Source organism: Chrysemys picta, chromosome 9 (genome assembly GCF_011386835.1).
Source record: "Chrysemys picta bellii isolate R12L10 chromosome 9, ASM1138683v2, whole genome shotgun sequence".
In the NCBI taxonomy this organism is placed as follows: Eukaryota; Metazoa; Chordata; order Testudines; family Emydidae; genus Chrysemys; species Chrysemys picta.
The window spans coordinates 36,574,238-36,600,192 of record NC_088799.1 but is presented as its reverse complement, the minus strand read 5'-3'; the positions used below and the strand labels follow the sequence as shown (position 1 = coordinate 36,600,192).

At 42.5% G+C, this 25,955-nt stretch overlaps 1 protein-coding gene across 15 annotated transcripts in view; it reads right to left on the bottom strand.

Annotated features, from left to right (window-relative positions):
* DOCK10 (dedicator of cytokinesis 10) overlaps positions 1-25,955 on the bottom strand; it is a 226,103-nt gene that overhangs the window by 54,055 nt on the left and 146,093 nt on the right. For 14 of the 15 annotated variants that reach the window (XM_065558013.1, XM_008165874.4, XM_065558014.1 and 11 more), the window contains 12 exons: positions 23,851-24,038; positions 23,145-23,210; positions 21,176-21,268; positions 18,994-19,117; positions 18,691-18,812; positions 17,875-17,961; positions 17,240-17,332; positions 15,311-15,429; positions 9,246-9,315; positions 4,089-4,202; positions 2,586-2,657; positions 2,310-2,456 (listed from right to left, as the gene is read on the bottom strand). In XM_065558013.1, coding sequence (XP_065414085.1) covers positions 2,310-2,456; positions 2,586-2,657; positions 4,089-4,202; positions 9,246-9,315; positions 15,311-15,429; positions 17,240-17,332; positions 17,875-17,961; positions 18,691-18,812; positions 18,994-19,117; positions 21,176-21,268; positions 23,145-23,210; positions 23,851-24,038 — 1,295 coding nt within the window. The remainder of the gene's footprint in view (positions 1-2,309; positions 2,457-2,585; positions 2,658-4,088; positions 4,203-9,245; positions 9,316-15,310; positions 15,430-17,239; positions 17,333-17,874; positions 17,962-18,690; positions 18,813-18,993; positions 19,118-21,175; positions 21,269-23,144; positions 23,211-23,850; positions 24,039-25,955) is intronic. The other variant, XM_065558017.1, reaches the window with a different exon arrangement.

Here is a 25,955-nt window from a genome sequence, read left to right as displayed (position 1 = left end):
GGCAGTGTGAGTGCCACTGAAAATCAGCTTGGGTGCCGCCTTTGGCGCACGTGACATAGGTTGCCTACCCCTGTGTCACTATGTCACAAGATTTTTATTGTTCCTGTTCCCAGCTTTCCAGTTATGTAGTTAGCCACACTGTGTCCTAAATGCTAATTCTTCCCCACCCCATAGCTAATCATGAGATCACTGCAGATACTGGAGAATGTCCAAATGATTGAGGGATATGGGGAAAAAAGGAATCTTATTGCTACTCCCATCCCAGAAGAGAGTTACAAGAGGGATGAACTGGTCTATCAAGTAAATGAAAGAATGCTGCAAAACCCATTCTTGGGCAATCAGAGAAAAACTAGCACAAAGGCAGATAAACTACTTCAGATTGCTTTACTTATCCACCACATACATTAGAGAAGACTATGGGTAAAGTTTTCAAAAGTGCTTAAATGAGTTAGGCATCTAACTCCCACTAAAATGGGAACTGGGTACCTAACTTACTTAGGGCTTGTCTACACTTACATTTTATAGCGCTCTAACTTGCTGGCTTGCTGAAAAATCACCCCCCTGAGCGCAGCAAATTTGAGCGCTTTGAAGCGCTAGTGTAGACAGGCTCTGCGTGCTGGAAGCCGCGCTCCCAGTGCTCGGAGCTAATCTCCTCATGGAGTTGGATTACCAGGAGCGCTGAGAGACCTCTCTCTCAGCACTTGTGCGCGACCACACTCGCACTTTAAAGCGCTGCCGCGGGAGCATTCCAGCAGCACTTTGAAGTTTCCAGTGTAGACACATCTTTAGACACTTTTGTTAATCTCATGAGGGGACAGATTTTTAAAGGTATTTACGTGCCTAAAGATGCAGACAAGTGTCAAGTGGGATTTTCAAAAACAACTAGGCACAGAACTCCCACTTAAATCAGTGATTGACTTTCAATGAGATGTGAGCTAAATCACTTTTGAAAATGGGACATAGGCACTGCTGACAATTTTATGCTTTGCTCAGAACAGCTACTATTTAGATTCCACAGACAAAACTGATGAGTGATTGTGATGGCAAAAATCATTGTTGAATTGTGAAAAAATGATCATTCATGACTGGAACACATGCAACTTTTCCTGAGATAAAATGTACATATAATTACATGCTTCAGCAGTTTACAGAATACTTGCAATATTTAAAAAGGTGTGTAAAAAGTGGCTACTTATGTTATGATGGTCACATCTTATGGTCACTACTTCAGTGCTATAGTAGATCAAGAAATTATAATAGCTTGATTTTGTAACAGTTGTTCCATTCATCAATACACTTCTCCTTTACTCAAATGTTACATCTATGAACTGTACTATTTGCCAGTGTGGACCCTTTGTGATGAAAGCAGACCGACAGCTATAAGAGAGTGGTCCTACTGGGTTCTGGGGGAAGTGCCACTGAGGAGGAGCCACTGGGGAGGAGCCACTGAGCTTGGGACGCAAATAAATACGGGGGACAACAAAGAACAAAACAGGGACAGATGTGAAGGTCAATAGGGAACCTGAAGGGGACACTGAGCAGAGAACCCCAGACAGGGCTGACTGCTCCTCGATAAGAGAGTAGTGGAAGATGGGTATATCAGTCCTAGAATGGTCAAGGCCCTTTTTTCTATGAAATGAAAAGAGGTTACCTCAGGTTAATTAGGGACACCTGCATCCAATTAAAGGCTGCCAGGGATCTTTAAAAAAACCTCTTCTGGTAAGACAGTGGGAGGAGGGAAAAGAAACAAGCTGCAGCAGGGAGAAAAGGATTCTCCTAGGTAGACAGCTATTTCCTCCTGTAGGGGAATTATTAAGTTTTCTTCTATTTGGGGAAGGGCGGGTGAGCAGAAGCCAGCAGAACAAGTCAGTGCTCTGGTGGGGGAAAAGAAATGTATGTGTTCTGGGGGTTTTTGCTTAAGAGAATGACTTGGGGCCTACCCTGAAGCCCACTTTGTAAATACTCTAAATAAACCACAGTTAAGAATTAAAAACTTCCAGAGTAGGATTTATTTACTCCCGGGTGGGAAACATGGAGGCTGACATGATGAAAGAGGAGCCTTGCCACATCTTTTATCAGGACAAATATGTACGAGTGAGGCTTTTCTAGTAGATTTATATGCAGCCACTGGACTTCCACAGACCTAAGAGCATAGAAACAATCGTACTATAAATCAGTGCTGATTCTGCATCTTCAGCCATCATTTGCTTGGATAGCTCTTACTCCCTCAGACTGGAGGTTTAATCTCCTTTACTCTGCATTGACTATGACTGAATAAATTCATTTTCAGTCATGACTGAACATCTCACCTTAAGGAATCTGGCAATGCTGTGGTTTGCATTTTTTGTTTCTTCAGGAGCATCTTTGTATTTGCAAACCACATGGTCGGACAAGTTCATTATCAGTATGTCTAGTTCATCCTGGAATGATTCTGGAAGTCTCTGAGTTCGAGGAATCTAAGAAAAACTCAGATTATTACTTCAGAGTAAACAGAATTAGAATACATTTACTTTACATGGTTAAATGTACTTGGGCAGAAATTAATCTTAAAATTTAGTTTATTACATAATAATGTATATTCTTACCTGTGTTCTGTTTGTATCAACCAAGTGCTGTGCCACTGATTTTAAGATAATTGCAAAGAAGAACCAGGAATGCTGTACAAATATTATGGAGAAAGTTACACGATAATATTAGTGTTGAAAAACAGATTATTTTGTCAGACAAGATGGGTGAGGTAATATCTTTTATTAGACCAATAGAGGCCTTGTCTCTCTAATATCCTGGGGCCAACATGGCTATGATGACACTGCATAGATTATTTTGTGATATATTTTACATCTAAGAATTCCTCTGGAGTTCTCAGCAGTGTGTATTGATAGAATCTACATCATAGAAAAATTAGAAAGCTTTACATTTCACTATGACAGTATTTAAGTCAATTGAGTTGAAGCCACACAGCACCTTGCTGGATCTGGCATTTGGCAATTGTGATTGTGCCTTTAATAAGAAGTAAGGAGTGAACAAATGATCATTTCCTACCTCTGTCTTAATTTGTACTTTGTTTGCAAGTAGATATGGCAGAAATACATGACACATAATAATTATAGTTGCATAACTGGAACCCTTCATAGCAGTCTCAGCAGAGAGGTCAATGACTGAAAGGGCACAGAGAATATGTCCTAGCAGTCGTTTGCACAGACTGGTGGGCCAGTGATGGGAAGCTTGTCCCATGATATGATGGTTCTACAAATGAACAGAGGACTTCAATCTCTAGTACCTTTTAGTAAAAATAAATTGACCTATTAAAAAGTGTAGAGTGTACCCGTATAACAATAATGACTGTGACATTATTTAACAGCCCTTTAATTTCTTGCATGTAAAGTACACTGTGGGCCAGACTGTCTCCCCATTCTCCAGTTCATTTCTGCCAGTATGGTATACAAGAGCTAGGAACTGTCTCGATCAGGACAACTGAGAATCCCCTTGGTGTGGGAAAGTCCACAGCAGGGGAAAAGCCGGCATAGCTAGCTCTTACATGAGTTCCCTCCCAGATTGGGTGTGGCCAGAGTGTTCGCTCTCTTATTGGTTATTTTAAAAAAAAACAAAAAAACAAACCAACACATTGGCAGCTCTTCATGCTTATCAGAATAATTATCTTTTACATTTGGCTAATTATAAATCAATAGTAACTGCATTAAAATCATATTATTTGAATATATATCCTGTCTATAAATATGTATCTGAGCTGTAATTCCTGGCACCATTTGTGAAGTTAAAAAAAAAACATTCTTAATATTCTGACTCACTGTATTGTGTAAGAATTATATTTCTCACAGTGGTTGAGCAATAACAGAAAGAAAATTCAGCAGGAGGAATTATACAATGTAAAATCACCATGTACTGTGCAATGGCTTATGCTGAGAATTCACAAAATTACAGCAAGAAAGCCTGATAAAACTGTTGGATTATTATGGGCTTTGAGATGTGCAAAGCGCACAGGGGAAAGTGAAAGAGAGAGGAGGAAGCTGAAGCAGAAATTGTAGTAATATTGAAAACATACTAATTTTTAAAACTGTATTATTCACCTTTAAAACGTGTTTCACTGTTACTTGATCATTTGATTTCAAAAGACCAGTCACGTTCTTGGCGAGCTCCTCATGAACAGTCCTTTCTTCAAATGACTTGGTCTTGAACACATACTGAAGAGAGATCAATAATAGTACTGTAAAAACTGCTAGAAATCCCAGAAACAGATAGTGGTGTATAAGGAATGCATCTTCTAAGAATAGCTGTGGTGCTGATCTTTGCCTGTCAAAATATCTTGACTGAAAAAAATTAATTGACATAAAGCTGAACAGCAATGGTACAAAAACTCCTCCGATTGAATCTGACTTTTAAGCAGTACTCCCCATAACTTTCAACTTGATTTGAATCAAAGGGAATTTCTGCTTAAAAATCACTGGCATGATATCATTATTTTTTTCATTAGGGCATCAGAATCTGATTCTTTTGAACTCCCTTCCAAGACACTTCACCAGAAAAGGAAGAACAATAAACCTGCAGGGGAAAAAAGGAGGGTTTTCAAACCACCTAATCGGGATCACATTTCCTTTGTTCCTATCTTCCAATTGCAACAGCTTACTTGGTAGGAATTCTTCATCCTGAAAGGGGTAGACCACCCACTAGAATGGAAAGAAGGGGAATAGCATCCCCCTTCCAGGCTGTAGCCCAAGGAACAGATTTCCTCTGCCACTAGATAGCTCATGGACATAAATCATATTTGCTACAATTTGTTTCCCTCACCTATTTTTTTAAACTAATACTTCAGTGAAAGAATCCATTGGAGTCTCAGAAATAACAGCAGCTTAATTCTCTTAATTATTAGAAAACATCTTTTCCAGCAACACTAAGTACAAACAGCTAAAACAAATGATACTTTTAAGTAGCATTCCTATTAAATATTAACTCTCCTTGCCACAATGGACAGCTCAACGCCTAATTATAGAGCTGGGTGGGAAGTGGTTTTCCCATCCTGCAAAATTTTTGAGATTTTAAACAAATTTCCTGTTCCACACCGGGATAAAAACTGAGACATTTTGAACTTTTTCTATGAGAAAGAGAGTGAGTGAGCACACTCTGCCCTAAAACAGCCAATAGCCTATTGGTTAAGGCACTCATCTAGCATGTGTGAGGCCCTGTCTACACTGCCACTTTACAGCGCTGTGACTTTCTCGTTCAGGGGTGTGAAAAAACACTCCCTTTAGTGCTGCAAGTTTCAGCGCCGTAAAGTGCCAGTGTAGACAGTGCACCAGCGCTGGTAGCTACTCCCCTCGGGGAGGTGGTGGGGGTGGTTAACAGCGCTGGGAGAGCTCTCCCCCAGCGCTGGTGCCGCAACTACACAGACACGTTAAAGTCACGCGGCAGCGCTTTAATGTTGCAAGTGAAGACATGCCCATAGACCTTGATTGAAGTTCCTATGTCTTCCACATCCTAGGCGAGTGCCCTAATCACCAGGCTATTGGCTATTTTGGCTCTCTCTGACTAGAAATTCCATCCGGGACCTGAGAAATCTTTCTTGCTGAAGTTGTCATTGAAGCTGGTATGTTCCCAGAAAAAGTTTCAGTTTCAACATAAAACTGTTTAGTTGAAAATTTCCTGACCTGCTCTACTTAAGTGGCATGAGTTTTCCCAATGGGTCTTGATGCATCTTGGTTTACTTATATAATGATCAATCGAGACACTGGTATCTGAACACCTCAGAATCTTTAATGTTATTGTCACAACACCTCTGTGAAGTACAGAAATACTATTCCTCTCCTCTCTCTCTCTTTTTTTTTAAACAGAAGCAAAACTGGGGCAAGAAAGGGCTAAGGGTCAGATTTTCAAAGATATTTAGATGCCTAAAGTTGCATATCGATACCTAATGGAATTTTGCATGCCTAACACCCATTGAAATCAATGATTAGGTGCTTTTGAAAATCCCACTGGGATCTGCATCTTTAGGCTCCTAAATACCTTTGAAAATCTGGCCCTGTGTGACTTGCCCAGGGTCATACAGGAAGGTTGTGGCACAACAGGAACTTGAACCCTCTCCCCCAAGCGCTAGGTTAGAATAATGAGGAACCACAACATGTTTATGACTCAGTCACTGAGCTGAAGCATGCAATGAAAAGTGAAGAGTTGTCATTTACATACTGCAGCTGTGCTCAGGGCAGTGTGCAATACAACAGCAGCCATTTGCATATGCACCAGCTCACAAGCTCATTTTAAGCACTGCTGAAATATAAAGTGTATGCACCCTTCTTTGGCTTTTCACTATCACATGGTCAGAACTGTAATCAATACAATATTTCAGTCTACTGTGTTTTTAGACAATTCAAATGCACTAAACTGAAAGTTACATAGGTTCATATTGTACAACTACAAATCCAAATATTTCCATTAGACTCAGAGAAACTTTGGATTTATACTAGTGTAATTGAGATCAGAATGTGGGACATGGAATGTTGAAAAATATCCCTTGTAAGGACAAAGTATATAAAGACAAAGTATGAAGGCATTTTGCATGTTGTGGAAGTTAGTTCAGCAGCATTTAGCTTCACTGAACTTGAAAGAGTCTTTGGTTTCTTTAGGGTTACCATACGTCCGGATTTTCCCGGACATGTCCGGCTTTTTGGATTCCAAATCCCCGTCCGGGGGGAAATCCCAAAAAGCCGGACATGTCCGGGAAAATCGGTCGGTGGCTCGGGTGCCTGGCCGGGGGCTCGGGGGCCTGGCCGGCGGTGCCGGGCCGGGGGCTCGGCCGGCGGTGCTCGGGGGGGGCCCGGGGCCGGGCGGCTCGGCCGGCGGCTCGGGTGCCGGGCCGGGGGCTCGGCCGGCGGTGCTCGGGGGGGGGGCCGGGCGGCTCGGCCGGCGGTGCTCGGGGGGGGGGGGGGGAGCTGGGGCCGGGCGGCTTGGCCGGCGGTGCTCGGGGGGGGGGGCCCGGGGCCGGGCGGCTCGGCCGGCGGGGCCGGGGGGGGAGCCCGGGGCCGGGCGGCTCGGCCGGCGGGGCCGGGGGGGGGGGCCGGGGGCTCGGCCGGCGGTGCTCGGGGGGGGGGGCCCGGGGCCGGACCGGGCCGGGGGGCTCGGCCGGCGGCTCGGGTGCCGGGCCGGGTGCCGGTGGTGCTCGGGGGGGCCCGGTGCCGGGCCGGGCCGGGCCGGGGGGCTCGGCCGGCGGCTCGTGTGCCGGGTGCCGGGCCGGGTGCCGGCGGTGCTCGGGGGGACCGGGTGCCGGGCCGGGGACTCGGGGGGCCCGGCCGGGGACTCGGGTGCCGGGTCGGGAGCTCGGCCGGCGGTGCCGGGCCGGGCCGGGGGCTCGGGGGACGGGCTGGGGACCTGCGGTGCCGGGGGTGGGCCGCCCCTCCTCCCCCCCCCACCACACACACACCCCCCCTCACACACACACACCCCCCCCCTTACCTGCTTCAGGCTTCCCGCGACTCAAATGTTCGCGGGAAGCAGGGGAGGGGGCGGAGACTTTGGGGAGGGGGCGGGGTTGGGGCGGGGCTGGGGCCCCTTTAAAGTGTCCTCCTTTTGGAGGCACTAAATATGGTAACCCTAGTTTCTTTCCTAGTAGAACTTGTCTCATTTTCATTATTCTGTTCACGAATATCTGAGAGTTTCAATTAATAGTGTGTGTTTTCATTTTGGTTTCATTGGCCCTGAAGGGCAGTTTTTTTTGTCTTTTGTGTTGCATAAATTTCATTCGGTAGATTATAGTTATTATTAGACTTTGTGAAAGCCTCCCTTGTTTCAGAATAAATCAGAATGTCATTCACTAATTTAAAAGTCTCTCTCTATGTCATTCAAACTTATTTCCATAATTACTGGAATGGTGTGCCTTTCTCTTATTTTACATCTGACATGATCTGTATCTGTTCGACCATCACTGAACATGAGTAGACAAGAAGAAAACCTCTATGCATGGAGGATTAGAGGCAAAGCAACAATAACTTTTATTTTTCTCTTCTGACAAGTTTTAAATACTATAGATTCTCCTTTGTTCATTCTGAGATGAATGACTAAATGAATGATTAAATTAAGTAGGCACAAAAATAATGTGTATTAAATCATTACAGAGTGATTGATATCTCTGCAGGTGATTCAACTACACTGCCAAGTCCTTGATTAATCTAAGTAATGTGTGGGTACAATTTTTCCAAAATCCAAGGAAGAGCTTTTGCCTTTTCCTTGTTCCTTCGGGTGGTTCCCCTATTTTTCTACTTACAACATTCAGTTCTATACTAAGCTCTTCATCTTAGATTGTTACTTCAGATAAACTATTTATTTAGTGTTTGTTGGTCTGTAGCATTATTTGTGCTAACTTAAGTGGTACTTGATGGATATTGGGAACAAATATATCATTTTTAAAGACATTGGGGTTTTGACTTTCTCAATGTCATCACAAGTTCACTGAGATCAAAATACTCGGCTAACGGTGTAACTGAGTATAGACATATGCCACCTTCCCCAAAATGAGAATTGGATGAAAAAAACGGAACAAGCAGTGCCCAGTTACAAAAATGTGCAAGGAACCATGCCAGAAAATAAAGTATTCCTGGTTCTAGGATGTGAAATAAATATACAGTTATTTGGAGGAACAAAAGATATCCTGAGAAAACAATAGAAGGCTAAGAATATATAATAGAAGAAACATACAGCAATCTGCAAGCACAAAGAAAAGGAACACCTCCTTAGTAAAAATTATCACTAAGCTTTACTTGTCCATTTGTAATTTGTTAAATGTTATTGGAGAAACACCTTGTATGCATACAGTACACCTGGCAGGTCAATATGAAGCAGTAAAACCACTTAACATGAATGCTGCAAAATACCTCCTTGAATTATACATAAATCTATCAAACTTAGGTACTTACATGGCCCCCCCTACCATAGTATCTGAGCACCTCACAGTCTTTAATGTATTCATCCTCCAAACACCACTGTGAGGAAGGGCAGTGCTATTATCCCCATTTTTACAGATGGGGAACTGAGGCTCAGAGAAGATAAGTGACTTGCCCAAGGTTAAATACGCAGTCTGTGGCAGAGCAGGGAAATGTGGGTCTCCCAAGGCCTAGGCTAGCTCCCTAATCACTGCACCATCTAAAGGGTCAAAAGGCAACTATCCAAATGCTGGAAAAACTACAAGAAAGTATCACAAAGAGAAAATGGAAATAATGTGCAACACACAGGATATTTCATACCTTTACATACGAATGGACACAATATTCTAGTTGCTCTTCATGGCACTTTGCAACAATGTCAGTAAGAACCCTGGAAAAGAAAGATATTGAGATATCTTGCAGCATGAGGCAGAAAAATGTCCTTATATGCTTTACCTTATATCACACTGTTATACATCAGATTCAAAATTACTGTTATGTGTCTGATCCATGGAAAATCCATGTGGACAATCTGCTGTGCCCATGTGGAACTCATTGACTTCATGGGCACTACATGTGGGCCCAGGAGCCCGCTTGTGTGGGTCACAATGGTGGATCAGGGCCTTACTCTAAAAAGTTACTGTTATTTTAACAAAACACACCCAGTTATAACAATTTTAACAGTTGTGATGTTGATGTTAGTACATTATTGGGAGATGAAACTACATGTTTCTGGAAAATATTTCAACACTTATATGGCTCTGGGAATATTATGAAGAAGTTACAATGAAGACAATTAGGAAGAGTGTTAATGAAGTTGAGAATCAAAGTCTATTTAAGGCTGTTGTGTCAGAATTTCTATTCTAACCTTTCAGGGGTTAGCACCCCGGCAAAGGGACACTTAGAAAGGAAGGGTTCAGTGGTGGGTTGTATAAACCCCACACCAGGCAAGAAGGTGTTAAAGAGCAGCTTTGGCTCAGGCATCCCAGCCTCATGCCAACCTTGGAGGAGGAGCCTTAAAAAGGGAGAAGCTCAGTGCAGAAGGGCCCAGCCTGGGGCTGTGGACAGACCTCACCCTCAGCTCCCAGAAAGGAGAAAGCAGAGAGCCAAGCTACCTTTAGTTGCTTGCAAGCACAGAGCTGTAGGACAGGTAGGACAGAGAAGATGCTACTGCTCTTTATTTCTGTTAATTTAGTTTCCTTTCCTTTGTTGCCTTGAGAACTAGGACTAGCTCCCTTGACCCTGGGGAAGAGGCTCCTCCCCACCCCTCCCGACAATATGAGCCTCCTGAAGAGAAGGGGGGATAATGTACAGAGTAGTCTATGGAAGAAGCAAGAGGTCTGACCAGACAGACCTTAATCACTTGCTACAAGGGTCCCTGGGCCAGAAACCAGCATAGAGGGATTCCTCAGAGGTTCTCAAACTTCATTGGACCATGAGCCCCATCTGACAAAGTTACTACAAGCATCAGGGGGTAGCCGTGTTAGCCTGTATCCACAAAAACAACAAGGAGCCCGGTGGCACCTTAAAGACTAACAGATTTATTTGGGCATAAGCTTTCATGGGTAAAAAGCCTCACTTCTTCAGATGCAACTGATGTTCTGGCCCAGGGACCCTTGTAGCAAGTGTTTAAGGTCTGTATGGTCAGACCTCTTGCTTCTTTGGCGGTGCGGTGGGGCTAAGGCAGGCTCCCTGCCTGCCCTGGCTCCGCGCCGCTCCCGGAAGTGGTCAGCACGTCCCTGCAGTGTGCAGAGAGGGGTCTCTGAACACTGCCTGTGTCCTGAGCGCCGACTCTGCAGCTCCTATTGGCCGGGAACTGCAGCCAATGGGAGCTGCGGGGGCGGAGCCTGCCTTAGCCCCACTGTGATGCCAACTGGGAGCCACCCGAGCTAAGCGGGGCCAGGGGGCTCCATGCACTGCCCCCTCCAGCCGTTCCTGGAAGTGGCCGGCATATCATTGCGGCCCCTGAGGGGAGAGGGGGGGCTGCAAGGGGGCTCTGCACACTGCCCATGCCTGCAAGCAATGCCCCGCAGCCCCCATTGGCCGCAGTTCCCAGACAATGAGAGCTGTGGAGTCGGTGGCGCGGGCAGCGCATGGAAACCCTTGGCTCCACCCCAGAGGCCGCAGGTATGTGCTGGCCACTTCTGGGAACAGCGCGGGGCCAGGACAGGCAGGGAGCCTGTCTTAACCCTGCTGCGCTGCTGGACTTTTAGCGGCCTAAAATCTCCCGATTTGGCTTCAGTAGCCTTCAGGAGATAGAGCCCAATTCCGGGAGACTCCCGCCAAAACCAGGAGGCTTGGTAACCCTCAGAGGCGGTCAGAGCACAAGCCCTGCCGCCTGGGTTGGGGGAGAGGAGGCCGCAGCCCAAGCCCCGCTGCCCTGGGTGGGGGTGGAGCTCGGGCTTCTAATGCTGGCTCTGGCGACCCCATTTTTGTGATCCACTTTGCGGTCCCGACCCACAGTTTGAGCACTGCTGCTCTCCAGCCTCACTGAGAAGATTAGCAGAAAGGCCCCAAACACAAGAGGCCAGAAGGACTACGGGGCCTGGACCAGGCCCAGTGTGAGGTCCTGGGACTAATTTGTGAAAATCCTGTTTTATCCCAAAAGGAGTTAGACCAAAGGTGACCAGGCTGGAGGGCCAGGTCACAAAGCAAAAGGAACCACTAGTGGACCTGGTTGGCAGGACTACAGTGCAAAAACCCTGCAAAGGCAGGTGAGTCATTTTGCCAGAGGTTCCAACAAGGTAGCCTCTCTGTACACAATTAAGCTTGCACCAGAAGCCATGTTTTTTGAGAGTTTCCTGTTTTTAAGACATCACCCCACAGAATTCACAAAGTTACTGAACATAATTCTGCTCCATCTTTATTAGAAGACATCCCCTGTTAGCTAACCCGTTTCTTTGAGTGAGCAGTTAAGGCAGGATTTGCTGTATTTATTCAGCAAAATGTAAAAATAAATGGCCTGTTTTTATGTGGCAAGAATGAAAAAAAAAAAATCAGTTAGTGCAGCAGTTCTCAAATGTTAAGACCTAGTGGACCATATTCCAAACTCAAAAGTACTTGGTAAATATGTTAATCAGTATCACTATAATGGATTCTTATTCTCATAAACCAACCCATGTACCACAGTTTAATAATTGCTGAGGTTTTTTTAGTTGCTTTCTGTACACTCTTGTTATATAATCCAAAAAAGCTTCTATTTTATTAAATGTTGTTTTGCAAACTATTTCTCATTTATTATTATTAATGTGATTAGGGCGTTCTGAAAAATAAATAAATGACCAAATTATTCACCAAGGTTCCAGTCATTCAGTCCTTACTCCTCTACTATTCAGATATCAATGGGAATTTTGGCAGAGTAAAGACAGAGTAATGACTGCATGACTGGGGCCCAAGGCAAGTCAGTAACCAAGACAAAAGTATAAAGAAAGTGTTTTTTCAGAACCATGAACAATTTTGAGTTCTTGTTCTGCTTTTCAAGCTTTTAACTTGTTCAACACAAGCTACTTCAAGCTATTCAAAACAAAATACAAAGTGCACACATGTACAGTGGCAAAACAATGAAAGGCATGCCCAGCGTTTTGCCAGTGCACAGCTGTGCATGTTGCTGTTGACATCAGCAATGTTGTTATAAAGCCTGTACACAGACAAGGAGGAAAACACAAGAAGCCATTTTCTACTAGGTGGGTGGATAGCCAAGTGTTTGAGCATAAAAAAAGGCTGCCCTTCCAGTTTCTAACCCAACTGTTTCACTACTGTGTTTTCCAGCCACCCCAACTAACACTAACTCTGGCTTGGGACAAAACCATCTATTCCCCAATTGGCATTAGTGTTAATTAATTGGGCAGTTAGGGGTCACAGGAAAAGGTTTGACATCCTTCTCTTGGAGACTGCGTACATCACCACTGGGATGAGCTCAGTCTCTGCCAGCCAGGGGAGTGACACTGCTAAATTCATTCCAGACATAACTTCAAAGGTTTTCAGGCCGAGTACTTCCATAGAAGTGTTGAGCCCCCTAAGCTGCCATTAAAGTCAACTTGAGGAATCAAGCATCAGGAGTCTGAAGTCTTACAACGAATTGCCCTTCAACAGTTAAACACTGCAAACCAGCTTCAGTAAACATATAAAATACATTAACAACACTTATAAACCCAATGGGACTACTGAGGATTAAGTTGTGTTTGTCTTCTGGTTACTACCCAGGCCTTTAATGGCTGGGGAAAAGCCAACAAAGAGAACTCTATACAGTACAACTTTTCTTTTTCAGCCCATCCACTGGAAATTATTCTTTTTATTATTTTTTTCTGATCTCACGGTAAATAATAGCAATAAATATTTTATTTTAAACAAATATTTTAGTTGGACATTCCTGGAGGTCACAGACCCTTGGTAAGTCTCTCCAGCTGACTGTTAATTACTTGGATAATGCCTTCCCTGTTGTTCATTGTTACGGCATAAATGTTTTCATTGCAAACTGTCCAAAACAGGGTGACCTGACCAGAGGTGGATTTACAGTAAAACACAGGGCAGCTTGGTCCTGCTGGCTCCTGGGGCTCCTGCTGCAGGCTCCTCCCCCACCAGCAGCCCAAGCTCCCCCTTGCCTCTTCCCCGCCTCCTCCACCGAGCGTGCTGTATTCACGTCCCTCCCTCTCCCTCCCAGCGCTTCCCCCGCCACCAAACAGCTGTTTGCTAGGGCTTAGGTCGCTCCAGGAGGGAGGGGGAGGAGTGGGGGGAAGAGGCAGGAGCGGGGCCTTGGGGAAGGGGGTGGAATCGGAGCAGGGAAGAGCACTCCCACACTCCCCCCACACATACCCCCTCAGCCCCCTGCTGTGAGCCACTCAGGGCAGGGGGCTGGGAGCACCCCCATGACCCCGGCCCACACCGCCAGCCCCCTGCTCTGACTTCTGCACCCCCCACACATACCCCCAGTTCCCTGACCTCCCTGACTCCTGCACCACCCACACCTACCCAGCCCCCCACACCCCATGCCCTGACTCCTGCACCCCCCACATCCCCATCCCCACCCCAACCCTGAGCACTAAACGGGAGCTCCTGCACCCACCCCCCCACATTCCCTCGCTGGAGCTGCCCCAGGTAAGCACTCCACACCCCGACCTCCTGCCCCAACCCTGAGCCCCCTCCTGCATCCTAACTCCTGGCCAGACCCTGCACCCGAACCCCCAGCCTGCTCCTGCACCCTAACTTCCTCCCAGACCCTGCACCCCAGCCCTAACTCCTGCACCCCCCTCACACACCCACAGCCTCCTGCCCTCCCTGACTCCTGCACCCAGCACCCCCCCCAGCCCCCTGCCCACCCTGACTCCTGCACCCCACACACACACCTGCACCCCTCGCACCAAACGGGAGCTGCCTCAGGTAAGCACTCCACACTCCAACCCCCTGTCCCAGCCTTGAGCCCCCTCCCACACCCTAACTCCTGGCCAGACCCTACACCCCAACACCCAGCCTGCTCCTGCACCCTAACTTCCTCCCAGACCCTGCACCCCCAGCCCTGAGCCCCCTCCTGCACCCTAAGTCCTGGCCAGACCTTATACCCCAACGTTTTTTCACATTTTTTTTTACAAAGCACTCTTATCCAAAGCACTTTACAATAGTTAGCTAATGGTACAAACAATATTTGGAAAGACCATTAAGTGATCCGCCGAGACCCTCAGCGATTTTCAAGTGGTCTGTGGAAAAATAAGTTAGACTACAAAAACAATCAAGGTACCTCACTTGATTTTCATTTACTTCCTATTACCTATAGGAGGAGGATGAAGAAAAAAAAGAATGAAAAACGGGGATGGGGGGGGGGAGAGAAGAGAGATAATAGAGAATGTTCTTTTTCTTGGCTGGGTCCCAAGAAGGGGCCCCAAAAATGAAGCTGAGCAGGGCCCCACTAACTCTAACTCTGCCACTGGACCTGACTCACCTAGTTATAAGTTGAATCCTAGAAGGCACTGACCTCTTTCTTTGAGGGGCTCAGCAGCCTCAACCCACAAGGAAGTCAGAGGGAATTGAGGACACTAAGCACCATTCAGGAAGTGCTCAGCACGTCCGAGAATTATATATTTTATAGAAAACCCCCTTTACCTGTTGGCTGCCAACTGATTTGAAATAGTAGAGAAAGCAAGGTCTGCGTAGGAATAATACATTTTGTGGGTGATGTCAATTATGTGATGTCATATCCTACACTTAGTTACTTGACTTACTTGCAAAGCCCTGTGTTAGATCTAGGAGTCAGACATTTTAGGATAATGAGCTCATCATCTATTAAAATCTAAACACCAAGTTCAGCCCTGGTTCATAACTAGACTCATGTCAACAGTCACACTCTGGATTGAATTTGGCCCTAATTCTATTATATATAACAAATTTTTGGATACCTTGTCACAGAAGTGGTAACCTCATCCACGTCGTTTTGTACCAGAACCCAAAAGAGTTGATTCAGGATCACAGGAAGAAAATTCATAATTACATGGATCTTCTCAATTTTCAGTAAATTCTGTATCAGACACAAAGCAGAATAATGATAGATTACGGACATAAACCACAATCCACCAGGACCTGAATTTCCACTCCATTACACTGGTTTCACCATCTGATAATTGCAGAGAAGTAAGTGGAATTAAATCAGTGTAAGACAGTGGAGAATCATGCTCCATGTCAAGGTATTTTTTGAAGTATGAATTTGTACCCTGAATTTTTATTCTTGAGATTTTATAGCTTCTGATTATTCTGTGATTATAAAGTAGAAATTATTGCCTGACTTTTTTTTTTCAGTTAAAGAGTAGAAAATATATACCAATTGTGAAGGACTGAAGTTCTTACTTTTAAAGATTTTCTCCCCAAAAATTTTGAGAAAAAATTATACCTGGGTTGAGACCTCTTATGCTGTGTTTCATTTTGGATAAAATATTTATGACCAAGTCAAAAATCACACTTATTAAAAACAGTGTTACACTCTACTGACTGGACAATGACACTCCATTATCTTAACTGACAGAGCTAACTGAATTATTCATTAAAAATAATATTGTTATGGATTTAGCTCTCTGATTTTCTGCAAATGCATTTTTGATTAGTTAATAAAAGCCGAAAGTTTGGGCAAATATTTTTCTGCCTATTGTTTGTTCATGAATTGTTCACTTTGAATATTTGTTATCTATTTATGTTGTGCAATTGATCACTTAGCTCACATGATTTTATTTCTGTTTCCTGATTGGATGATTGAAATATAATAAAGAGGCAGACAAAAAGCAGCAAATAATGAACAGTTCACTTCTAACATGCTTTTCTGGATGTGTAATCACTCATGCTAAAATTTGTGCACCTTTTGGGTATTCACAAACATTTTCCCCAATACCTAGTAACTATTTGAATATACACAAATAACTTATATAATAGAGAAAACTGAACCTAATGCTTTTATTCATGAAAATAGTCACAATTTTTAAATTCAACCAGGACTAATTGTTACTACATATAAAAAACAACAACAAAAACAACAAAACAAATATCTCACTTTCAGAAACAACCACACACACACACACACACACACACACACACACACACACACACCTTTAAATAGTTGTCCAGAGAAATGTCACCACTATTGGAAAGTTGCAGCAAAATTATCTTTTACTACGCAGCTTAATGAAATCAGCTTAATTGTGAAAATGGAGCAATGGGGGAAAAAATACTCTTCACTTTAATCTCTAAACGTATAAACTGCTATTAGACTTAGACGATCACCAAGGAAGTTAATATGTTTCATAACTTGCCCTTCAGTATTCTAGCTCCTTCCTGCTCCGCTCCAAACTACATATTTTAGGGTGGGCCCATGGGATTTGCCCACTGCCAAATGGATTAAGAATTCATTGTAGGAGTGAGCATCCATACAAGAATGCAAACAGGAGTAAGATCCCCCTTATGAGGGTGACCTGTATCTTTGCTCCAGGCATACAGGGGTACGTGGCACTGCATGCCAATTTCTTACCCCCAGCTCTCATGCAGGAAGGGAAGCGGAAGAAGTGGGCATGGAAAAAATGATTACTCTCTGGAGCAAGAGGGGAGCAGCAAGATAACTGTGGCTCTCCAAGCCCCAATTCCTTCTCTGCATTGCTCCTGGAGCAGCACAGCAACATGCCCTCCCTTATGATGATCTGTGTCTTGGGACACAATCCAGCCCATGGCAATTTAGAAACATAAGCAGGCCATGGGCTCACTTGGGAGGCAAATTCAAAGAGAACTAGAATTTGGCTCTTAAAATTTATTTACCTACATCAGCTTGTAACACTTCTAAATTATTTTACCTTACAGGACATGACAAAGCTTGAGGTAAGAGGCTGGGAGAGATCCATTTCTCTTTTTTGGCACTGCTGGAAAAAGGTATTCAGATATGGATCCTAAAATGATAAACATATGCTAAAGTTAATACCTATTTTAGCATGGACTGCAATTCAAATATTTGCTAACCATCTCCATGAATTGGTCATGGTGGTTAGAATCCAGGAACTTTACACTTTACACCACACAGCACAAAGAGTCACAGAATAATAGGAATCAGATATGGAAAAGCCCAACAAGGATTAGACCACGTAGTCCATTCGTTTACCAGCAGAGTGTGCATTTCCTAGTGCTTTGTCCAGTCTTGTTTTAAGTGTCCTGAGCAATGGGGTTTTCCTCCAATCTAACAGATTTCAACATCAGGATGTTTTTAAATTTCTAGTTACACCCTCCTGTATCAGCCAAAATAATGCCTCTTTTTTCCTTAAAAGGGGTAATTATCACTCCTCTCTCCTCAGCCCTCCTACATTCAGATTATCTTTAATGTTAGACAAACAGATTCATACAAGATTTAAGATATATTAAGATCATTTGTCAGGTTTTTTCAAGCACGCATTTCTGATTAGGAGTTAAGGATATCTGATAGAAAATGCAAACTCACCTGAGTATTTACAGTCGATACAACAAATGAAGACACTTTGAAAAGCAGCTTCCCACTGTCTACCCACTTAATGTCACTTCCACTCTGCTGTAAAAAATATTTTCTTCTTATTTCAACACTTGCAAACAGCATAAAAGTACAAACATGTCAACACTGTTCAGTTCTGCATCACTTTTTGCTGCACAGCTCTGTGAATGTGCAAGTTCACTCAGGATACTGTATTATTTTAAATATTCAGCTCTCAGTCACAATGGGAGTTCCCCCACTATCCTGTCAATGCCACAAAACAATAGACTAGATCCACAGGCCTACTCAACTCTCTCTGCATTGCTCAGTTAGTACAAAGGGAGATGAAACTGCCCGTAACTCTCCTGCTGAGGATTCTTAACAGGGCACAACTCAAGGTTCAGTGGGGAATCCTGGGCACTATGCCAAGGATCATGGGACTTGTGCAAGTCAGACTTTGCAGGGACCCCAGCTAAAACTGTATAAAAAACCACGCTTCACCATGCTCCCTCCAGCAGCTGGGAAGAATTTGTGCTTTATCCATGCACTGCAGTCAGGGGGTACCTCCTTTTCCCAGCACACCACTGGAAGAGGCATAATTTGCCCCCGATCTGTTGGTACACATATTAACTTAAAAATTGAATGCTATACATATGAACACACTAAGCAGTATGGTTCAGTATATCATTCACACAATGGCTCCTTTACATTGCCAGCAAGGCATAAATGAGAAGCTGGCCCTATCCTTTTAATCACACAAACTTCAATCTCTCTATTCCTTTTGAATAATATATAAATATTACTTAATACCTTTCCATTTGCAGGATCTTGAAAGTTTAAGTAACTGGGAGGCAAACAGGTTGTCACTGGAATGTTATGTTCTTGAGAAGCTAACTGGGCATCTTTCAATAAAGGAAGCCAAGCATATCCAACTGCACACAAGAGCAAATCAATATGACATTTTTGAGTATAAGATCTTTGGTTCATAGGATCATAGTAAATAATAGCCACAAACAGAAATTCTGAAATCCTGAGATGAACATATATCACTATAAATATAATGCAGACAAACATTAGCACGGAATTATTTGAAAGTAATTCTACTGCAGGTACCTGGTGTTTCCAGAGCCTCTTTCTTTTTGGCATTAGCTTTTGCATTTATGTCACAGGTGACATGATAAAATGAAAACAGAATGTGGTGTTTCTTATGGAGTTGAGTGGGAAGCTCAATTTTCACCTGAAATGTAAAAGGTTACACCTCTCTTTAGTTTAAAGGGAATCAACCAGGAGTAAGAGATGGGCTCTAAAGGAGAAATCTCTCTTTCTATATATCTCTAATTAAAACTGGCCTTTTGACTGGCAATTGATTCTTTGTGTGTTGCTCTTTTTAGTGGTGTAACAGCTGTTCTTTTAAAGAAATCATTGAGAGGCACCATTTATTACTTCCACTTAAACTGGTTTTTCTTCTCTTTCCTTTGAGCGAATAATTGTGTTTCTAATGAAATGGCACAGAACTGAAAACTGAAGAACCTTGTTCAAACAGGCTGCTTAGAACCAATCATCTCCACACCATCAGACTCAACACTGACCCTAACCAGGAGTCACCATTCTTCTTTCCCTATCACTTCTCCTTTAGCAGGAGAGAGAGTCAGCCTGGATACCCTTTAAATTAAAAATACTAATGATATGTCATCATAACTGATTTTATAATAAAGACTGAGGGTGAACAAGGGTTGACGTGAAAATAAAATTTTTTATTTATGATCTCAGATGAGTCATACATTCCATAGGCCACAATAAGAAAAACTAATCTATTGTTCACTAATCTGTACAAAGTCAAGGTGGGCTGTTATTTACCTATTGAAAGACATGGGAAAAATACACTGAAAAGTGTTATGGTGGTGACTAATGGATAAGACCCCTTATGCACAGTAGTTATGAAGTAATGCTGTACCTAAACTAATCCTGCAGCTAAGGTAAGAGTTAGGAATTGGGTTGGGACATATTTCTGATGTTATTTCAGGTTAAGGGTGAAAAGACCTATATTATAAACATAGCAGTGAAATGAGCATTTAAACATGCAGCTTAAAACAATTTCTTTAAACGCGGCACTAGCGTCTTTTAGATACTGCACTAGATGTGTTGTTGTCAGGGTCACTGTGCAGTTGGCCCACCCAAATCAATTTCTGTTAGATGGTGAAGTCTGAACTCAATATTTGTTCATGTTGGAAAAAAACTCACTGTAATGTGGAGGGCTTGCATAAGGCCCTCTGAACCAATTGGGGCCAGATTTTCACAAGTGCTGAGCACCCTCAACTCCAGTTGAAGTCAATAGGTGCTCAGAACCTCTGAAAATCAATCCCCCTTAAGCTCTTAACATGGAGCTTCAATGGATACTCTGTATTTGGAGGAATTCCACCCATTGGGCCTGACCTGTGCTCTTTACTCCGGTTAAATTTCACTGAAATTAATGGAAAGTTTTGCCAATTAAGAGCACAGGACCAAGCCAATTGTTTGGAAAATGCTGAATGATTACTGGCCCTGCTGTCTACAGTATTACCAGTATTAGTATACACTGAAACCATAAGTGCAAAGTCTAGAAGAGCAACAATCCTTTGTTAGTGTGCTGTCAAAAACACTAACAACTCAAGGCTATGAAGCACTCTGGATTGGTTAGGGTGAAATTCAATTCACCTGCACCTGAGGAATCAGGCTTTATGTTGGTGAAGTGTCCATTTGCAGGCAAAGGTGTTGAGGCGGCTACTACTATCCCCCACCAATTGAGGGTGTGGGCTGCATTACATCCCCCAAAGCTGTTGCTATGCTTGTGGGGTGCCACAGCCACTTTATGTGTGATGAAGCCATGTGGTGTGTTCAGGCCACTGGATCCACAAAAATGCTCCAATGGTATGGAGGGGCTTAAGCTGGGTCTGGGCATCATGCGGGAATTTTACCTCTAAAGACTATTGTAATGAAAATGTTAAACAGAGTTAAAGTTAGATCTTGACCTTTGATACAGACATACACATTAGAGAGCAGGACTGATCATTACTAAGTCTGTACACAAAAGACTTTACAGAAAGACTGACCATTATGATGTGTTCAGAGAAATGGTGAGATTTTATTTCATGCTGTGTGTTTATTTCAGTGAGTAAAAATCTTTCTATCTAATGAAATTCACACTCACCTGGATATATGAACACTTATAGCAGGCAGGTAATTTTTTTTTTTCATTTCTATGCCATTAATTAAATGCATATAGTCATATTGTCTAGTCAGTGAAGAATGGACTGACCTCGTCATAGAAATCAGGATTCTGTGAATGATGTAGCACTGCTGTGTAGGCTGCTGTGGTAAATAATGGTCCGCCAGGCTTCCCATAAATACACTGTTAAAATATTATACTTCAGTTCAGTTGTCAAGGCATGCTGATAATAGTAATATAGCCATAGCTTAAAAAGAGGTTTACAAAAGTGTCTTTCCTTTATATGGACTCATTCTACACAATTCAACTCCAATGCTTTACTGGGGTCTCTAGGCACAACAACTCCTCCCTGCATTGGCAGGACCAGGGTATTTAATAGATCCTTTCTATTTCTATTTCTAGCTTCTATGATTCTTGATTAGCTTATTTTATGTATGGGAAAACTGAGGTGCAGGTTCTCCCACTTTTGTGCCGTATTCATTGAACAACTCTGTATACCACAAAATTAGTTTGGAAATCTAACATAGATAATCTTAGTTTTTTAAAGCCATCTTAATGCATTATACCTCAACATGCACAATCTACATTTTGCTGTTCATTAAGTGAGCCATGCAGATGTGACGACCACCAGCTTGGCTGATATGCTGAAGGTTGAACAGGGGACCTCCAGAGTGAAAAGCCAGAGCTACTACAGCTTGAGCTAAAAAGCCAAGGCTTTGTAGCTGGGGGCTGAACTAACTCATTTCCATCACAGATGGGGACTTGTAACACACACTTACCAGTGGGTTACACACAAACATAAGGATAGTAGGACTAGCCCTGCAGCCCTCACAGAGGCAAAACCACCATATAAATGTGAAAAATATGTAAAACAACAAATTGGGCTGTTCTTTGTATCTAATCTGCTATATTAGATACAATATATCTAGGGGAGGATTTTCAGTGGCAGTTATGCTCCTTCGTCACTTAGGTGCTTTTGAAAATCCCACCCTTTAATTTTAAGTAGCTCATCATGATGATAAATAAGGCCTGGATTTTCAGATTTAGACCTAGGCACCTTACTGTGTGGAGATTTATACGCCAAAGTCAAGCGTGCACTTGCTTTAAAATTTGGACCCTGAATACCAGTTTAGGCACTTAAATGTCTAAGTGCTAAATAAAGATGTAGGTACTGAGATTTCCAAGACAATCTAGGGATTTAGACCGGTGTTCTATTAAAATTAAAGGGAAATGTGTAAATAAACAAATACCCACAACAGCTTGGAAAATCCTCAATCCAAGAGCCTGATCCAAAGTCTATTGAAAACAATGGAGAGGCTCCTATTCATTTCCATAGACTTTGGATCAGGCCTCAAATCAGATCCTTAGAGGGTGTAAATCAGAATAGCTCCACTGAAGTCAATGAAGCGAAAGTCATTTACGCTCGTCGAGGACTGGTGCTGGGTGCATAAAACAGGCATTTTGGAGCTTAAACATGGATTGAGGTACCTGGCTTAGTCACCCAAATTTGAAAACCCAGGCTTGTGCTGGGGGTGTGTATGCTTGTGTCTATCTTGGACTGTAAGCTCTTTGGGGCAGGGACTGTCTGTTCTGTGTCTGTACAGAACCTCACATAATAGGGTCCTGTCCATGACTGGTGCTCCCAAGTGCTAAGATGATATAAATAAAAAATAAATAAAATAAATAAATAAAATCTGTGTCCTATGCTGTCTATATTGAAAACACTGTATTGTTTTCCTAAGGCTGTTTCCAGGTATAGTATAGGCACAGCGTGACATTTTAATTCAAAACATACTGTATATGATGGCAGTGCCCTTTTCTTGAAAGTAGCCATCTTTTGCAAGTTTTTTTGCCTAATCATTGAATTAGCACTGCAGGGTTGACACTTCCAGCTGACATAGTTAATAACTGGTATTAAAAAGGATCGTTATGGAAACTTAGAATATATTAGAATATTCACACTTTAAATAGTCCTGATTAGAATACTCTCAATTGCTGGGTTTCATACGAAACCTCTTTTGACACATTGTTCTGTGAATGTACTTTGTCTTTGACTCACCTTCATTGGCTTGGCTCCTTCTTCATCTGAACTTTTAACTTCAATACACACTGTTATGTTCCGTGCCTGCAACAGTGATGCATTAAAAGTGTAAATAGAAATAGTTAGCCCATTAAAATACATACAAACTAAGATGTGTGAAATATAACAGGTTCTACTTAAAATCTGGAGAACACTATGGATGATGAGTCATATCCTAAATACTTGCAGCTCCCCACAAAACTCACTGGAAAAAAATGTGTAAAAAGGAGAAGAACTTGCAGGCACCAAATGCATTGTGTAAAGGTAGAGCATAAAGGGACCAGTATTTAGCCCTGTCTTGAGTTTAATTCATATTCAATCAGTATGAATATGAATATAGCTCTCAAGGTTCATTTAAGAGAGGATCATCTGTATACATATTTATATTAAAATATATTTCCCTAGAATATTGCTGAAAAAGAAATTACTGCACTACATCTTCTTTGAAATGCCTTCATAGCATAATCTGTAAAATCACTTCCAGGAAATTCTTACTGTGCTTAAAGGTTCCATAAAGAATTAAATAGACTGCAAGTTAGTTCAGTAATTTAGGATCCTATTCTGCCTCCCTTTAGTTATGATGAGTAGTTCTACTGATTTAAGTGAGACCACTCATGCATTAAGGGACAACTCAACCTGACTTAAGGGTGGCAAAATCAGACCCCTAAATTGTTGCTTACTGTACCTTGCTGAAGCATTTTTGGCTATCGTACTTGAGATGTTTTGGATAGATGTATATTTGGTTCTTATACACTCTATAAGGCCGGGAATATTTTGTTGATTCTTGTACAAATTCCTCCACTTCCACCGTAGGTTGATGCTCCTCTGTATTATCAAATGGCTTGATTGGGATAAAAGATGATGTTACACAATCTTCAAAAAAATAAAATAAAATAAATCAATCAGAAAATGAAGTTGTCATTTTATAAATACACTAATAATAAGTATGTAGGATGTAATATCCAATATCAAGACACAAAGGGCCAAATTCTATCCCCTTTTACACCAGTGTAAATCTATAGTAATTGCACTGATTTACATTTAAGTTAAATATAGCACTGAATAACCTTTAAATATACAGTATCTAAGACAAAGCATAGTACTGTCATTCCAACTCTTATAATTTCAGCAAAGTTATAGCTCTAAATGCAACAGAAGTGTCATTAAAATAGATTGTTTCTAATGGAGTTAACATCTCTATTTAGCCCATTTTTTCATTTATTTTTTAAAGTTCATCTGCTATCTAACTGGCAGCCAATTAAATCAAGAGCTACATTACTTAGAACTAGATTTAATACATCAGAGAATCAGAGTATCTGAATTCAGTTCAAGAGATAGCTGATGAACATAAGTCTGCTGTCATCCAGACAGCAGAGTAACTCAGCGCAGACGTCACAAAAGCACAGATTGGTATTCCAATGTATGCTACTAAATCAGCAACAAGCTTGATCTCAGTAGGGAAATATCCATGGCTGTCTGAACTTCACAAGTCCAAGGGGGTCAGAGACACTGATTCCTTTTCCAAGGAAAAGCAATCTGAGGCTCAACCCTACAAACTCTAGAGCCAACCAAGAGGTAGTCAGATCATGCAAGCAAGCTCTCCCTGCCTCTTTTACATCCTAACTCTCCCCCTTGCTCCCTTGAGAACCTCCACAATGAGAAGTCATGCCACCATCAGGCTGGAATAAAACTTCTATGGGACTATTGAGTAACAGCAAGATGTGAAGGCTGTTTCTCTGATCAGTTACTATATTCATAGCTGTCAGGTGTATTCCTGAAATAAGCTAGAAAGTGCCATTCATGGAAGCCTTTGTTCTTTACCTCCTAATCAATACCAGTAGTGTCAAAGGTGAATAGCTGAATTACATTCCCTTAGTACTGACCAGCCAATATGGGCCAATGGCTACCATAAGCGGCTCTTTATCTGATTTATTCTAATTAGCTCCATGAAGTTGGTCACTTTAGCTGACCTCAAGAATCCAGCCATCAGCCAATGAAAAATTCAATGGTCACACTCGGGCTTTTGAGAGTTCTTTCCCAAATTACTAACATTCCATCATCCTGGAAGATTCTGATCCCAGGTTAGGATGTCTTGGCCTGCATAGTAGAGTCCAGTAATTTTTCCATGAGCACTTGGCTGGACAGAGTCCAGACACTCTGCTCTGTAGAAGGGGATACATTATTGCTCTACTGCCTCCAAATGATTAGCCCCACTGGGCTAGCAGCAGTGATAGGTATATTTCTGATTGAAACAAACCATATATAAGATAGGAATGAAAGGCCTTAAGAGGATAATGGGATATTACCTTCAACCTATTCATTCTATTTTAAATGAGTTAGGAAGAGCTCTGCTGAAAAATGTAAACATTTCCAACAAAACTAAGGAATGAACTTTTTGTAAAAGTTTTCAGAAAAAAAAGTCATTTTTTTCTGCCAGCTCTAGAATTAGACCATCTCCATGTCTGAATATCTGCACCATTGTTATACCTGTGATGGTCTCTGTTAGATTCTCAGAAAGAGACAGGTAAAACTGGGTACCAACAAAATAGAAACTAACACAGAATCTTGAGGACTCCAGCCCTCCCCTGAAATATATTGCATTTCTAGCAGCTCACAAAATATAATGATATAGACCCATATATTTCCCTACTGTGTCAAATTAACCATAAAGGGGAGAAAATAATGCAAAAACACTGCAGCTTTTAAAGAGCGATGGCTCAGGAACATTCTACCCCACCATCACCACCCCTTAGGAACTGTGAATCCCAGCCAGTGTATGAAGTCGTTTTC